The sequence below is a fragment of the Chenopodium quinoa genome, unplaced genomic scaffold (assembly GCF_001683475.1).
Source record: "Chenopodium quinoa cultivar QQ74 unplaced genomic scaffold, ASM168347v1, whole genome shotgun sequence".
Classification (NCBI taxonomy): Eukaryota; Viridiplantae; Streptophyta; class Magnoliopsida; order Caryophyllales; family Amaranthaceae; genus Chenopodium; species Chenopodium quinoa.
In genome coordinates, this window is record NW_018742684.1 from 1,558,571 (window position 1) to 1,573,492 (window position 14,922).

The 14,922-nt window shown below is 34.6% G+C and overlaps 3 protein-coding genes across 4 annotated transcripts; 1 reads left to right on the top strand and 2 right to left on the bottom strand.

Annotated features, from left to right (window-relative positions):
• Nucleotides 1-810: 810 nt before the first annotated feature.
• On the bottom strand, nt 811-1,700 carry LOC110722569 (probable non-specific lipid-transfer protein 2). 2 transcript variants are annotated; one of them, XM_021901833.1, is made up of 2 exons: nt 1,192-1,700; nt 811-1,113 (listed from the first exon to the last, which is right to left on the bottom strand). In XM_021901833.1, exons 1-2 carry the CDS (start codon nt 1,671-1,673, stop codon nt 1,104-1,106), a joined length of 492 nt encoding a protein of 163 aa, XP_021757525.1. In that variant the 5' UTR covers nt 1,674-1,700; the 3' UTR covers nt 811-1,103. The 2 variants fall into 2 exon arrangements, with proteins under 2 accessions (XP_021757525.1, XP_021757524.1); XM_021901832.1 differs by having other exon boundaries at nt 811-1,092; nt 1,192-1,669.
• Nucleotides 1,701-2,377: 677 nt separating this feature from the next.
• On the bottom strand, nt 2,378-6,805 carry LOC110722689 (putative RING-H2 finger protein ATL21A). The gene is made up of 2 exons (XM_021901971.1): nt 5,728-6,805; nt 2,378-3,071 (listed from the first exon to the last, which is right to left on the bottom strand). Exons 1-2 carry the CDS (start codon nt 6,437-6,439, stop codon nt 2,641-2,643), a joined length of 1,143 nt encoding a protein of 380 aa, XP_021757663.1. The 5' UTR covers nt 6,440-6,805; the 3' UTR covers nt 2,378-2,640.
• Nucleotides 6,806-9,210: 2,405 nt separating this feature from the next.
• Nucleotides 9,211-14,593, top strand: LOC110722690 (putative E3 ubiquitin-protein ligase UBR7). Its single transcript, XM_021901972.1, has 5 exons — nt 9,211-9,491; nt 10,570-10,728; nt 11,668-11,928; nt 13,508-14,179; nt 14,292-14,593. Exons 1-5 carry the CDS (start codon nt 9,408-9,410, stop codon nt 14,379-14,381), a joined length of 1,266 nt encoding a protein of 421 aa, XP_021757664.1. The 5' UTR covers nt 9,211-9,407; the 3' UTR covers nt 14,382-14,593.
• The last annotated feature ends 329 nt before the right edge of the window (nt 14,594-14,922 follow it).

Genomic DNA, 14,922 nt, shown 5'->3' on the forward strand with positions numbered 1-14,922 from the left:
CGGAGTGCCTAGTATTTTCAACTACTCTTATTGTATCGTATATGTATTAAAGTGTACATGATTAATCTCATATATTTATCGGCTATAATCATTAACCAATTATCTACTTTATCTAATTAGACTCAAATTGATATTGTTGATACTGATTTGAGATTGAAGTTTTTTTCATGCACGAAATAACTTGAATTGTTGATGTCATGAGATTTACTACGTATTATAGTTGGATTTGATCGTTAACATTTTTAACAACTATATATATATTTATCATTTATGATGACTTGTTGTTCGTGGCTTATGTATTATACTCTTGTTGTTCCATAATAATGATAATAGTAAATGGTTTTATAAGAATTAGATGAGATTTTAAAATATATTGCACTTAATAATGAAAATTCAAAGGTCAGTTAAAACTTACAAAGTTATTCATTAGGACAATATATAAGGCTATAGGCTTTAAGTCTTGTTTCTCTTGAATAAACGATGTTCAATTGATCATAAACTTAGACTTGACCAGGGGCGGCGGAGCAACTTGAGCGACTGTACAGGGCCTCCTAAATATAGAGGCCTCAAAATTAGATAAATAATCATTGTGAGTATTAAATAAAATAGAAATCTCCTTAGCTTGCTGGTTAGAGCAATGAGTTATGAAAGGTAAGTCAGAGGTTCGAAATCGCGGTCCTCGAAATTCTTTGCCTCGCCCCTGGACTTGACATTATACCAACACAACCCAACTTGAATAACCTCATTAATGTTACGAGAGGAGAATACTTTCTGTAATTACATTGTGACGAGAGATTTAGAGGCTAATAAGAACAAACTCATTGCAAATAATGTTATTATTGCTAATTGCTACTACAATAATTAAAGTTTTATCAAGTCTATAACACAGTGCAGTTGTACTTGGCTTAAGAACAAATAATCTAGCCTCTTTTATTGCAAGGAATTCGAATCTTCTATCCCACATTTTGTGTACCACTCGTGTCATTTTCTTACATTGTAACAACTACTTATTACAACTGCATATAACCTTTTTTTCCTCGTATAATTATTAAAAACTTCCTCATTCTTCATCTTTGTCTCCATCATTTTACCCTGCACAATAATCACATGTAGCTAGAGTAAGTCAGTAAGATAAACTTTCTTGTGTTTCAAAAAGAGATTAAAAAATAAGGACAGAACACATAATCTTACTGGGAACATTTAAAGTTTGGACTGATGGGAGGAAGTTTGAGTTTCAACCCACACTGTTTAGGAAGAGCAGAGATGAGTGAACCATCAATCTGTCCTATAATAGGCAGTACAGACTCGAGACATTGGCAAACACCCTGTCGTTTCTTCTTGCTTTGCGCGAAATGCTTCCATACATACTTAGCGCCTTGACAGCAATAAGTTGAGGGTGAGGAGTATTGGTTGTGGAGGTAAGGTAAACACGGTGACAGCTCGTTAATCACCTGATTACATGGAATTGATGCCTGTCCTCCTGGCTGTCCTAGTTGTATTTGGCCTGTCACGGTGTTGCTGGAGAGCACTAAGAGAAGAGCTAAGAATGTGATAAGACAACTCATATTTGTGTACTTCAGTTCTAGTTCTGATGTTTTTTTTTCAGACTGGATATATTTAAAGGTATAAATAGAGGGTAGCGCCTTTGTTGATTGCAAGCATGTACTACACATGACTGCATGATTTAAGGATATTAGTTGAGTTTCTTATGCCAAAAAACATAATATCATTTTGCAGTGTATGGTTCACACATTTAAGTCTGTTTCTGAGTTAAATTTTTAAAGGAGCAGGAGTTAAGGGAACAGAAAACTGTAAACAGAGAAATAAAATGCAGAGGCAGCCGAACTGATGCACATACCTACTGCAACCCAGCTGGGGTAGCCGCGTTACTTTTAGCATATACAAGGTACGAGTGTTTGATATAAGTACATGCTAAAGTGTCAAATACATAGAGGTTCACAATTTCGAACATGACATACTATGTACATAATATATATTCTTGATCCTAAAAGACTTTTGCATGTTCTTCACTTTGCATATACAAGAAACATAGTGAAACAGATATTTAAATAGATCTACTTGCTAGATTTAGTTATGATTCTCATTTCAAGCCAAACCTACAAGTATACTTCACTTCTCCTACTATTTTTTAAGGTTCTTTCCTCTACATTATTGAGGTGAGGTGTTGCAGTAAAAGTTAGTACTGGGTAAGGACAACCCTTGTCTAAGTGTCAACTATCCGACACAGATAACTATCATAAGATACATGGGACGTAGAAGAGTTAAATTATACACCGTGTATTCCATTCTACCAAGTTTATGTTTGATAAAACAACACTTCCTGCTTGTCAATTTATTGAGCTTGACAAGATCAAAGTAAAAAAACTGCATGTAGATTGATGTAAGCAATAAACTGTGACTGCCTTTTAAATAACAGCATTGATCATAAAATTCAATGAATGGTATTTGTGTCTGTATAATAACCCCAAAATTTGTGTACAAAGATGCCCAAGAATTCTATTTCCTTTTTCTTTTTTCCTAAAATAAAAAACTATTGTATATACAAGCAACAATGAATCAATGCTAATGATCCAAACTACGCGACAAGGAGATTTCAAGGACCAAGCAGGAGTTAGCTGGCTAGCTGCCAGCAAGCGCAGATGATGCTTGAGGTGAATTTCTGCAAAGAGGGCAGGTGGCATTCATTCTCAACCATTCATCTATGCATTCGGCATGGAAGTAGTGATTACAGTCTGGTATAGACCTCAAGGTCTCTTTGGGCTCGTACTCTGACAAGCATATAGGGCAGGTATTGTCACTGGGCTTTGGGAGTCGTTTACTTTCTCCTAGAATGGTTTTCGGATAGGATTCTATGGTAGGGGCATCAAGGCCCAGTGTAATGATAATTGGTTGCGGAAAGATTGAGGGCGAGGATTCAGTGTTTGAGTAATGTCGATTCTGATTACGAGCACTAACCCTGCTGCTGATGTAGAATGTCAACCCAATAATGCATAGAAAGCCTGGTATTCCAGCTCCCAGCATTAAGCCATATTTGGCGCTTTTTGGTAAACCTGTAAAGAAGTAAATGAGCGAATTAAGAGCACATACAGAAGTATTCTGATCAGGTCTTGATTATCATCTAGTGTGATAATTAATGCTGTTTTAGATATCTTGCAAAATTGCTTCCATTTACTAGAATACTAACAATTATAATCCAAATCAGAGTAGCACTTCAAACAGAAATTGGTGAAATTTAGAAAACTGGACATTGTGTGTCCAAAAAGGACTAGACAAACCCCAAATTCTTACACTACATGTAACACACATTATATTTGAAATGGAGGTCATTATGAAACGAAGGAAGTACGCGATAACTTACATAAGTCACATACTCATTAACTCATATCAGGGCACCAGTCCACAAATCCTGATCAAGATTATGATTCCTGCCCAGGACTATTTGTTACTTACAAATTACATTGCCACAAAAGTGTAATGGATAAGAATGTGAAAACACGTAATGTAACAAAAGAAACAGTACCAACATGAAATTGAATTTTACACCTCTTAAATTTTATCTAGGCATGGCTTGATAAATTGGCTCTCGCCAAAGGTGTAACAAACCAAAATTTTGGAATACGAAAAGCACTGCTCACACGGAGCATGTATGGGGACAGAATTGAAACATATAGTACGGGTTCACTGCCATACTTAAACCGATTAAAACCCAAATCTTGGAGTGCAAAAAACAATAACCACACGACCATGTATGGGGACAGACTTGAAAGGAACATTAGGGGCTCACAGCCTTACATAGCTACATAGCTTTCGACATCAAAATGGCCATCAGAACAACCGTACACACAAAAACAGCAACAAGCTTCCAAGAGTATAAACACTATATATTTCTTATACGTAATACTCATATACATGGTAAGAGCCAAGGAGTTGATGTCAACTTCAGTGTGTCATGGCTCATTAGAAAGTAAGATGACACCAATTTAATTAAAAAGTTTTACAAAGAAAGGAAACCTCTTCTGCCCACCTTCCGTGCAATACAAGATGTGAAACTCAATTAACTAGACCACATTAGTTGAAATGTCCACATCTTAAAACCTACCAAGACAAGTTCACAATTCGTTTTCATTTGTTCCTAATTATAAATTCAGCAGTTGTTAACCTAACTATGAATTTCTTAAATCAATACCACGTCAGTATACCATCAGCAACCTGAATTGTATGTGTTTATTTGATCTTAGCTACTGCGCGCTCAAGTAGAAGCAGCAAATATTAACTTACTAACTTCGTACAGGAAAGATTTTACGATTTTTAACAACCTATGGAATTTTCAAACAAAATATCTTATGGAGTTTAATTAAGGTCCTTATTCTATAGGTATTTGGTAAATGAATTCTCACATTCGCAATAAAATGACTGCTAATATGTACAGTCATACGGAGTAAGAGTTAAAAACAAATTTGTTTTCTGGCAAATGCCATCAGAAGTTCAGAACAAATGGTTGTTTACAAAAGCCAAAATTGACTACACTACCATTATAAACTGACTTTTATAGTCTTTAAGTTTTGAATTCAAAGAATGATTTGATGTATTTACTAGTAAATATGGAAGCTCGTAGATGACTTTTATATTTTTGTAGCATGAGAAAGTTGGTAATGCTATATGTATCATGTGAATATCATACATCACACGCCGCTAATCCTATGAGGCTATGTATTGATTCCCCTTATTAGAACATACTTGATTGGTCATTATGTTAGACTAATCTTAAATAGCTTCATATAATTATCATTCTATACTTTTCATTGACATATAAGGAGAAATATATTGAAGATAGCCAGATAGGTACGTTATTTTAAAATGTCAAAAACAGACCATCATTTTAAAACAAATCTTTAACTTGTACTACTCTTTTCACACCCTATAACTCTATAAGAGATCACATTTGAATTGCACTCCTGGCTACTAATTGACCCGTTAAACAAAGGGTGTAGTATTGAATCATCCGTTAGTACCCGAGTGGCGTGTTCGGCCTGGCGTACTACAGTCAGTCAATACAAGGCATCTCAATTCCCAACTCAACCACATTATACAGAACAAGTTAATCATGGACTACGGGAAAAAGTTAGGACAAGCATGTTTTTCCTCCAATGGTTCAATGATCTGAAGTTTAAATTAGACATATAAATCTAGGATTAACTATAAACGCTATGGAATTTCACTATAGCTAAGTTATTGTGTACCCCTAAGGTCCTTTCTCAAAGTGGCATAACAATTTTGTAGGTATACTCGTTTGTCTGTTTTATGCAACAACAATATACAAAGCATCGTAGCAAAGATAGCACTTGATCGAAAATCCTACATCAAGAATAAAGTTTGATAGCGAAATCACCCCACTAGTGATTGATTCCACGATCATCGATTCCCCATAACGTAATATTCCCTCCATCCCACGATCATACAATACAACAATAAACGTCTCTTACTTTCAATAGGCTCCTAATAAGCCTGTTTCAAAATTTAGCTAGTTAGACGTCTCAAATAACATATATACATGTGACATTATTTAGGTAGTGATTGTTATATACACCCGGATGCACTGTCATTTAGTTGGGTGCAAGATGCATCCGGGTGTACATAACAAATTCCAACGAACAATTCACGATTAATCTCCTTGATAAACACGAAAACGTAGACAATAATACTCACCCGAAGAAGCAGGAAGGTAGCAACCAACTTCGAGACCCGAATCACCAACCAAGCCACAAGACCCACCACGTAGCATACAATTAACGCAACTCGGAACATCCCAACTCAACTGCACAAACACGTCACTCATATCCATCGGAAACACACCGTATTCCATCCCCCTCCACCAAAACGCAGCGTTTACCTTCTTAACCACCTCACACTTCCTCCTCATCTTCGCCTCCGACACGTCATCAAACGCAACCACAACCGTATAATTCCCGCCACTCATACACGAAATTACCGAAACACCCCCAGGTAGCTGGTCCGGGTCAACCTTCGGGCCGGAGCAGTTCAAAAAGGTATAAGCCGAATCATACGGCCCATAACCAAACGGCATAAGCTCCGAATAGGAAAACTCAAGAACCCGTTTAGGAATACAATGATTCGGGTCGGATACCCAAATGAGTTGATCCGGGTATGATATACCCTGTACAATAAGATGATCGGGTTTAAAAGGCAAAAGGGTTTGACCCGCGGAGTTGCAGGAGAGTCCGAACCCGGGGTACCCGCACCGAGAGGTTTGGTTATCGGGTACCCAAAATGGGAATAGGATCGGGTCTCTTCTGTGTTGGTTGCACGAGAAGGTAGAACAGAGTTCTGCAACAGCTTGAAGATGGTGTTGTATGAAGAAGATGAAAAGGAGAGAAAAAAGTAACGGAAATGTTCGCATTTTTTTTTTTTTGGATTTTTAGGGGGGTGTACTTTTGGCGCTGTAGGAAGTGAGATTTTGGAGGGTATGGAATATTGGGATTTGGGGTGTGTATGATTTGGAGGTAATTTTGGGATTTGGGTGATTAGTCAATGTGTTGTCATTTTCTTTGACAAGCACTAATACTCTATTAATATTACGATCTTGCTAACGAGCATCCCGGGATGTTAAATAAGGATAAATTATATTGGTTGAAATGGTATTAAGTTAGGAATTCATGACAAAATCACGCGTCGTTCGGTGTAATTAATGTTAATTTTACTTTAATATTTGTACTTTAATTCTCTTGTCTAACGCCCCCGGGGCGCTCATTAGCTTTTGCCTTAATATTATTATGGATAACAACTTGAACTTAAACTTGTACTCCTATAAAAATGTGGTTAATCTTGGATTATGGATTTTGTCTTTACAATGACCACAACAACAACAAAATATCGTGTGGGAATCACGGATGCGAGTATGTATTAGTACAATTGTTTTCTAAGAAGAGGCCGGTGGGAGAATTGAGGTTAAATTATGATTTAAGACGGTATAATGGATAGATTATATTTTAATCCTTATTTTAAATTTAAATGAGCTAATAAGTTTGGATAATGTAAGTTAGTTTATGGCCAATTAGATTACAGGACTTAACAGTGGCCTTGTTTAGTAAATACGAGTAGCTTTTTAACGGTCTTGAACAACTTATTAAGGAATATAATTGGTTTTGAAAAAACTAAGTGTACGGATCAATTGGGCATAAAAAAAGTGTTTTGAAAAACTCAATATATGAGCCTCTTTGAAATTAGCTTATTGAATATTTAACTTTTGGCTATTACATACACTGAAATAGCTAATTGTTAACAGTTATTTACCAAACATTATTACACAACCAACCAACCAGATAGTCATTAATAAAATCAAGTCAAGTAAATTATATCAATCACTATCAGCTATTTATCAAACAAAGACAATATAAATTAATGAATTAATTATTCAGTTATTTTCGTAGAATTAAATTCATTCAATTATAAACATTATATATATACATACCAAAACCAATATACTACTAAATAAAATAATTTTGTAATAAAATATTATTATAAAACAATCACCGAACTTCGTAGATTCATTTCTTATCATTTTCCTTAAATTTGGTATAGTACGATATGACTCGATCGATTAGAATTTAACTCAAACTCGTAACAATAATACAAACTTAATTTGATATACTCAATAGATTTAGATTTGACTTACTCTTGAAAAAAAACCGACTAAACTATATTCAAACTATTATTAACGTAATGTAATTTTAATTGGATATTATAAAATATACGGAGTAATATCCAAATCTCTTATTACCAAAAGAAGATATTTGACATTTATAAATCAGTGATATACTTTGTAATACTCAAACAATAAATCTAAGAGCCTTATCACATTTACTGAACTGAATTGAACTAATTGGAGCTGAACTGAACTGAACAAAACTAATTGGAGCTGAACTGAACTGAACTGAGCTAAAATGGATATCTTATGAGAGAGGGAAATTAGGAGCTGAACAGAACTGATTGGAGTTGAAATGAACTGAAATTAAGTCAATGTGAACAGGGCCTAAGTTTGACTTATACAGTTACACTTGAAATTAAAGTCTTGTTTACTTCACCTTAAAAAAAATTAATGTTTAGTAAAGATAAAATTAGTTCAGTAAAAAAAAAAATCAATTTAGTAAAATTAATTACATTTTATTAGTAAAAATCAGTAACATTAAAGAAGAAATATAACAACAAATTAGTAAAATTAACTTAAATTCAGCAAAAATTATTTAAGATTAACAAAAATAAGGTGAAGTATACGGAACCTTACCGATAGAAAAGACTACAAATTCTTTTTAAACTATTAATAATTTAATATTAATAATAATTGGGTTTTTCTACATTATAACCCTCTAACTTTCCGTATTCTACGACGTGCCCTTCTTTTTGAGAAATCTACATTGTAACCTCAAAATACATTTAGCTTCTATACGGTAACCTTGCCGTTAACAAATTCCGTTAGTGGGGCCCACTCGCCACTTAATAATATTTTTTTTATCGATTTGCGTGTTGAAAATGGTTCCGTTTAAGGTTTTGGGGGCTATTTTGGTTCTAAAGGGACCATATTGAGCTCAGATTTAGCAAAAAAAATAACACAAATGCCTCGTACTGCATATTAAGTAATGTCTCAAAATGCGTGTTTATGTATTTAATATGCAAAACGAGACATTTGCGTCATTTTTTTTTCAAATCTGAGCTCAAATTGGTTCTTTAAGGCCCAAAATAGCCCCCAAAACCTTGAAAGAAACCATTTTCAACACGCAAATCGATAAAAAAATATTTTAAAGTTATGAGTGGGCCCGACTAACGGAATTTGTTAAAGGCAATATAACGGCAAGGTTACCGTATAGAAGCTAAATGTATTTTGAGGTTACAATGTAGATTTCTCAAAAAAAAAGGGGGCACATCGTAGAAAACGGAAAGTTAGAGGGTTATAATGTAGAAAAACCCATAATAATTTGATTTGGATATTACCAAAATATTAAAATTGAAAAGCATTAATATCCAAAATCACTTCTTACCAAAATAAGAGATTTGACATTAATTCAATAATATATTTGTAATAGTCAACCAATCCAAATTAATGTAAAAATAATTTTAATTACCTTAAGATACAATTGAAAATAAATAATATCCTATCCAAAATCATCACTTACTAAAAGAGGAGATCTGGCGGGAAATATCATGGCGGTCCTTAAAATCAATAAAATCCCTAAAACCAAACCCCTCTTTTCACTCATTCTTCTCTCACTGTACTTCATTGCCCTATTTATGCAATTTTCAGCGTTTTGCTAAATTCTAGGGTTTGATTCCTAATTTCTTTCCTCAAATTTTCTTGCCAAATTCTCACAAAAATGGATGATGCTTTTGAAGATGATCGTGAAAAGGAGACTTGTACTCTCAATGAATACCTCGATGACCTCGAAGAACGCGAGATGGTATAATTTTCATAGCTTTAATTTTTCAATTTTTTCGTCATTTTCCTGATTTTATTTAGGGTTTTAGAGTTTGTGTTTGGTTTGATTTTTATTGATTGTTTTAATTTGGTGTTTGATTGTTGTTTTGAATTTTGATTACTGGAATTGAAAATTATGCCCAATTGCTGATGCATGCTATCATTTTTCAATTTTATGGTGAATTGTTGTGTTGAATAAAAAAATGATTACATTTTTGGATAGAATTTAGAGAAGGTTACTAGAATTCTGTAATTGAGAAACAAACATTATTACTTGATTTATTGCTATGTAGTACTTTGAGTTATTGAGGTTTGGGTTAATTCTGTGCCAATGTGAACTTTTGATGTGTATTAAGCTTTTTTCTTTGATTTGAAGTTGGATATAATTTTAAATCAAACTTATTGTGGGTTTATTTAAGTGGAAAATCTGAATGGATTGATTGAAAAACATAAATTTTAGAGTTGAAGAGAGGCAGCTAGGGAGCAGGTACTTGACTATGATTCTGTTAACTCATTGTCGTTTATAATTTCGTTGCTCAAGACTCTCTCAAAGGAGCCCTTCTGCTATAACATAAGGTTAGGCCAGGCACATATGAACCGCCTAAGCCTAAGACTTGATAGAGGCATTTGAGTACTGACACTATAACTATATCTCGGGCATAATCAACTACTATTTTCTAAGCCATTTGCTTGTGAAATTTAAACTTGAGTACCTTTCAACATCACATTCCCTAGTGTTCTGCCTTATTGATTACCTGCACGCTCGATGACATGTACCGCTTTCCTCTTGCTGACTGCTGGTAATATTCTTTATGTTATATGAGTTGGTTATGTTTGATGATAAATTTGGTCTGGCAATATCTGTCTGTATGCATTTGTTTATTATACTTGGTGTAATTGTCAAATTGTGTTAATTTTCTGTAAGAGTTATTAGCTTACATCTGCTGTTTTTGCTTGTTAGATGTTCATGATATTACAACTTTCATATGGTACAAACTTGAAAATGAGTGCGAATAGTAGTTTTTCTTCTACCCTATATGATATTGTAAATTGTGTTACAGGAAGCTGAAATGGTTTTGGGTGGTGATGATGGAGACGAGTGTACATACTCGAAAGGTTATTTGAAAAGGCAAGCTATATTTTCATGTTTGACATGCACTCCTGAAGGAAATGCTGGATTTTGCACTGCATGTAGCCTGTCTTGCCATGAAGGACATGAGGTAATGTTTATTCTGCTTAGAATGAGAATAAGTTTTTGCAAGCAGATTTATGTTGGCATGTCTGACTTATATTGGGCTGTCTGTGGAGAAAGTTAAGATTTATGGCAAGGCTATTGAAAATAATCTGGCCATATAGTTGAATCTTATATGGTTCTTAAGTTTTACATTCAAAGACCCAAATACTATAATATGGAATAATTTCATTTGCATTGCTTACTTACACTCGAAATCGTGGATTTTGTCTATCACATGTTCTTTGGTCATACAAAATATATATAATCCAGAATTTTCTACCAAATCTTAGTTGACCAATTATACTCTATAGTCTATATATCTACTTGCTTAAGATGCCTGTCCGGCTCTCCATGGTATATATATATTGCAATGTATGATCTTTATTCTTGAAATTCTGACTTAAGTAACAAATCTTTTTTCCAATGCTTTATAGTTCTTTTATCACTTGCATTTATGTTGCTCTATCAAGAGATTATACAAACTTATTTGAAATCTTGTGGAAAGATGATGTACCTTTGGAGTTGATTCTCTAGGCATTTCGAATTGAATATTTATCTGGAAGTGTTGAGTTATGATCCTACGGTTCTGCAAGATATCATATTTTAGATTTACTGTCCATTGTAAAGTTGTCTGAATCAAAGGGAGATGTTTCTTTTAATCATTTTTTCTTATGGTGCATAGCTTTTAACCTTCCTGTCTTTTTCTTCTGATTTTCATATGCCTGGGATTGAAAAGGAAAATAAAACGGAAGTTATTGAGAAAACAAACTAGAATCTAGGATTTTGTTTTACTGTGAGTTGATATTTTTATCTATATTCATCTCTCTGGTCTTTCTTTTCATGCTCCTATGTTGAGCATTTTGTCTGGAGGTGTGGCCTCAGAGACAGCCAGCTACATGAACCTTACGCACTATTGTTTATGTAGATTGTGGAGCTGTGGACCAAGAGAAACTTTAGGTGTGATTGTGGAAATTCTAAGTTTGGAAACTTCATTTGTAAGCTTCAGCCAAGCAAGGACATAGAGAATGCAGAAAATTCGTACAACCATAACTTCAAAGGTACATATTGTACTTGTGATCGCCCTTATCCTGATCCAAGTGTTGAAGAGGAAGAAGAAATGGTACAGTGCTGTGTATGTGAAGACTGGTATCACAGGGAGCATCTTGGTCTTGAGTCCTCTGAAAAGGTTGATATCTACTTTTGGTCTTTTAGCTTATTTCAGTGATTTGCTCATATATCATTATCATTTATTAATGTTTTCAAGGTCTAGCTAGACAAATATCTTTGTTGATTCTTTTTCTTCAATTAGGACAGAAAGCTTATAACCATAGTCAAATGGATTTGGTTGGGTTGGGTTAGAGTAAAATATTTTTGGGTTTGAGTCAAACAATGCTTGTTTAAGACCTAATTGTTAGTTTTCGGGTTGATCCAACTGGCTAAGGGATTTGAATTCACACCTTCTTTTTTTCTGTTTATGTGTCACACACACACACACACACTATACTTTGGATTTTTTTGATTTAATGAAGTCAATTATAGCCAAATTCAACCATACAAATAACATCTAGATTCAATAAAAACCACTATTAAACCCTTGAACGTATTTTTTGCAATAAAGTTATCAGTATTTCATATTAATGGTATAAATGAAATGGTTCCCGGGCCTGTCTGGGAATTTTTTTTTTAAAGTTCGGATAAAACTGGTTATGGGTCACAAAATAGTGTTCAAAGTCATTAGTTCAGGTGTTTGGATCGGTTTTGGGTTAAGTCGAATTTTGACACATCTAACTAAATAAATAAAAAAATTGTTCCAATGTTTTAAATGCAATTTTTCTATTGTATCAAGTACAGGAAAATCTATACTAATATATTAAAAGGTGTTTCCAAAAACGTCTCTACGCTACGTAGACCCCTTCACTCTGCCACGTCTCTAACTCAACTCCTTAATGCCACGTCACCCACACTACCAACAATATTCCATGGTGTCTCAACTATATTTTAAAAAAATATATAGATGAAAGGGTTTGAACACTTGACCTCTTGATAGAGAGATTATTGTCTAATCATGTAGGCTAATAGCCAATTATGCTTTAATGTTGCACACTAAATAATATAATACTATAAAAGTAATGAAAGTACATACAACATATTATTAAATGTTCTTAAAAATTAGCAGTTGCACAACTATAAAAGTAGTATCCTGGGGCAACGCTCGGGCTACTCACTAGTTAGGTTATTAATGTGTGTGAAATTAATGATGAACTGAGGCACAAAATGATGTTGATTGATTCCTTAGAAAAGGCATTATTGATGCTCTTGTCAGTCACCAGTAGGGCAGAGGCTTGTCAAGGGTTTTGTGCTGGGTAGTGTAGTCTTAGCACTGGCTTTACTATATGATATTTGTCCTTGCATCTCTTGCTTGGTTCCATGTAAGACAACATAATGTATCTGATTGTTTTGGCTGTTGTTTAGTGGCTATTTTCGGAGTCACCTTTAAGTGATGTAAAATTGTAAACTGTGATTGACCTAGAGTTTACTCCACAATTTTTTTTATGAGGATGATTTTTAAGAGGATTTTTGGCTCTTATTCTGCGTCATATTGTGATCTCATTAAGTTTTTGCCTTGTCTGGATAACAATTACCTGTCTTTTCTTCTTTCATTGGCCCTTATACCCAAATCATCATTATGTTGAGTTATGTGTGGGTTTTTATTTTTTATTTTTGATGAACTAAGTGAGGTAATGAGTCAATTCTTTGTGTATCAGATCCCTGTGGACGAGGAAGGGGAGGCTTTATATGAGGATCTTATTTGCTTAGGTTGCTCAGCTACTTGTTCATTCTTAGCCTTTTATCCCCAGAACATCTTTGTTGCTCCTAAGAAGCATGAAGTGGTTGCAAACGATGAAAAAGGGAAAGGCATACTAGAAGAGGCTTCGCTTACCTGTGATAGTACTGGCAAGATCAATGATATTAGCTGCGACCACTTGAAACCATGCAATGGTGGTGATATCAAACCTGAGAATGTATCTGGTGAAGAAAAGTTGGTTTCTGCAGAAGTGTCTGAGAAAGCTTTGAGCTTGAAAAAATGCAGTGAAGATGGAAGCTCAGGTAATTTTTGTCAGCTTGGCTTTGACATTGGGGCTGCACCACCGCTTGCAGAAAGGAATAAGGCTATATTTCTTATAAAGAACTGGAGGGACACCCTCTGCCGTTGCGAAAAATGTTCTGATTTCTACAAACAGAAGGGTGTTAGTTTTCTGCTTGACAAGGATGATTCAATTGCGGAATATGAGAAGAGGGCACAGCAAAGAAGGGAAGAAAGATTGCAGAAACTGGAGGGTGCTTCATCAAACATGTTCGATAACCTTGGTCATGTAGAGAAAGTGGAGATTATCAGTGGTATTGCGGAGATGAAAAATGAGATGGAAACTTTCTTTGTATGTCATTTTCCTTCTCTTGCTTTAATATCTGTTTATTTTTTGATGGTTCACAGATCATCAAAGATAATGAATTTGTTTCTGATTTTTTTTCTTTTCAATAATCATTCAGGCAAATCGTGATGCATCTCAAGCGGTCACATCTGCTGATATTTATGAACTCTTTGACAATCTCAAAAGGAAACGCCGCCGTGAAATGTAAGAAATGTCGTAGATCTCTGTAAGTTTGACGTTAAGTTATGCTCTAGCTTACATTTAGATAGTTGTGAACTTGTGAGACCTCTGAAACATTCTCGGTGTTTGGACAATGTTTAGATGTTCTAGTTTGTGTTCACTTTCTTTTCCTGTACCTTGGTTCCTCATCATGTTATGTATAATGGCATTTTCATGTATGGTATTTTATTCAGGAAGTCACATCTCCCCTCCATTCCCCCACAATCTCTTCTCTCAGATGTTGTCATATCCGATTTGTTGGGGAATTCTAAGGTTTCCTGTACATGTAAGCAAGAAGTTAGGTGGAATCTGATTTGCTTCTAAATTTGTTATGGATCTAACTGACCTGGGGATTTTTGGATACTGGGGGTCAACTTTCGATAAAGTACTTGATTATTATTTATCGTAACAAACTAACAACGATACTACTTTTGTACTTGAATTGGAGACTGCTCAAAATCACCAGCCTGTTGGTCTGAGACTCTGTGCTCCTGAATCTGGCATTTCACCTATTGCTTGCATTTCAATGT

Excerpts from the sequence above, each read along its gene's own strand:
- LOC110722689 (XM_021901971.1), bottom strand. The coding sequence starts at position 6,439 with ATGCGAACATTTCCGTTACTTTTTTCTCTCCTTTTCATCTTCTTCATA. Across the intron at positions 3,072-5,727 it reads CTACCTTCCTGCTTCTTCGG|GTTTACCAAAAAGCGCCAAA; the intron begins GTGAGTATTATT and ends ACTTCTTTACAG.
- LOC110722569 (XM_021901833.1), bottom strand. The coding sequence starts at position 1,673 with ATGTGTAGTACATGCTTGCAATCAACAAAGGCGCTACCCTCTATTTAT.
- LOC110722690 (XM_021901972.1), top strand. The coding sequence starts at position 9,408 with ATGGATGATGCTTTTGAAGATGATCGTGAAAAGGAGACTTGTACTCTC. Across the intron at positions 10,729-11,667 it reads CTTGCCATGAAGGACATGAG|ATTGTGGAGCTGTGGACCAA; the intron begins GTAATGTTTATT and ends TTGTTTATGTAG. Across the intron at positions 14,180-14,291 it reads ATGAGATGGAAACTTTCTTT|GCAAATCGTGATGCATCTCA; the intron begins GTATGTCATTTT and ends ATAATCATTCAG.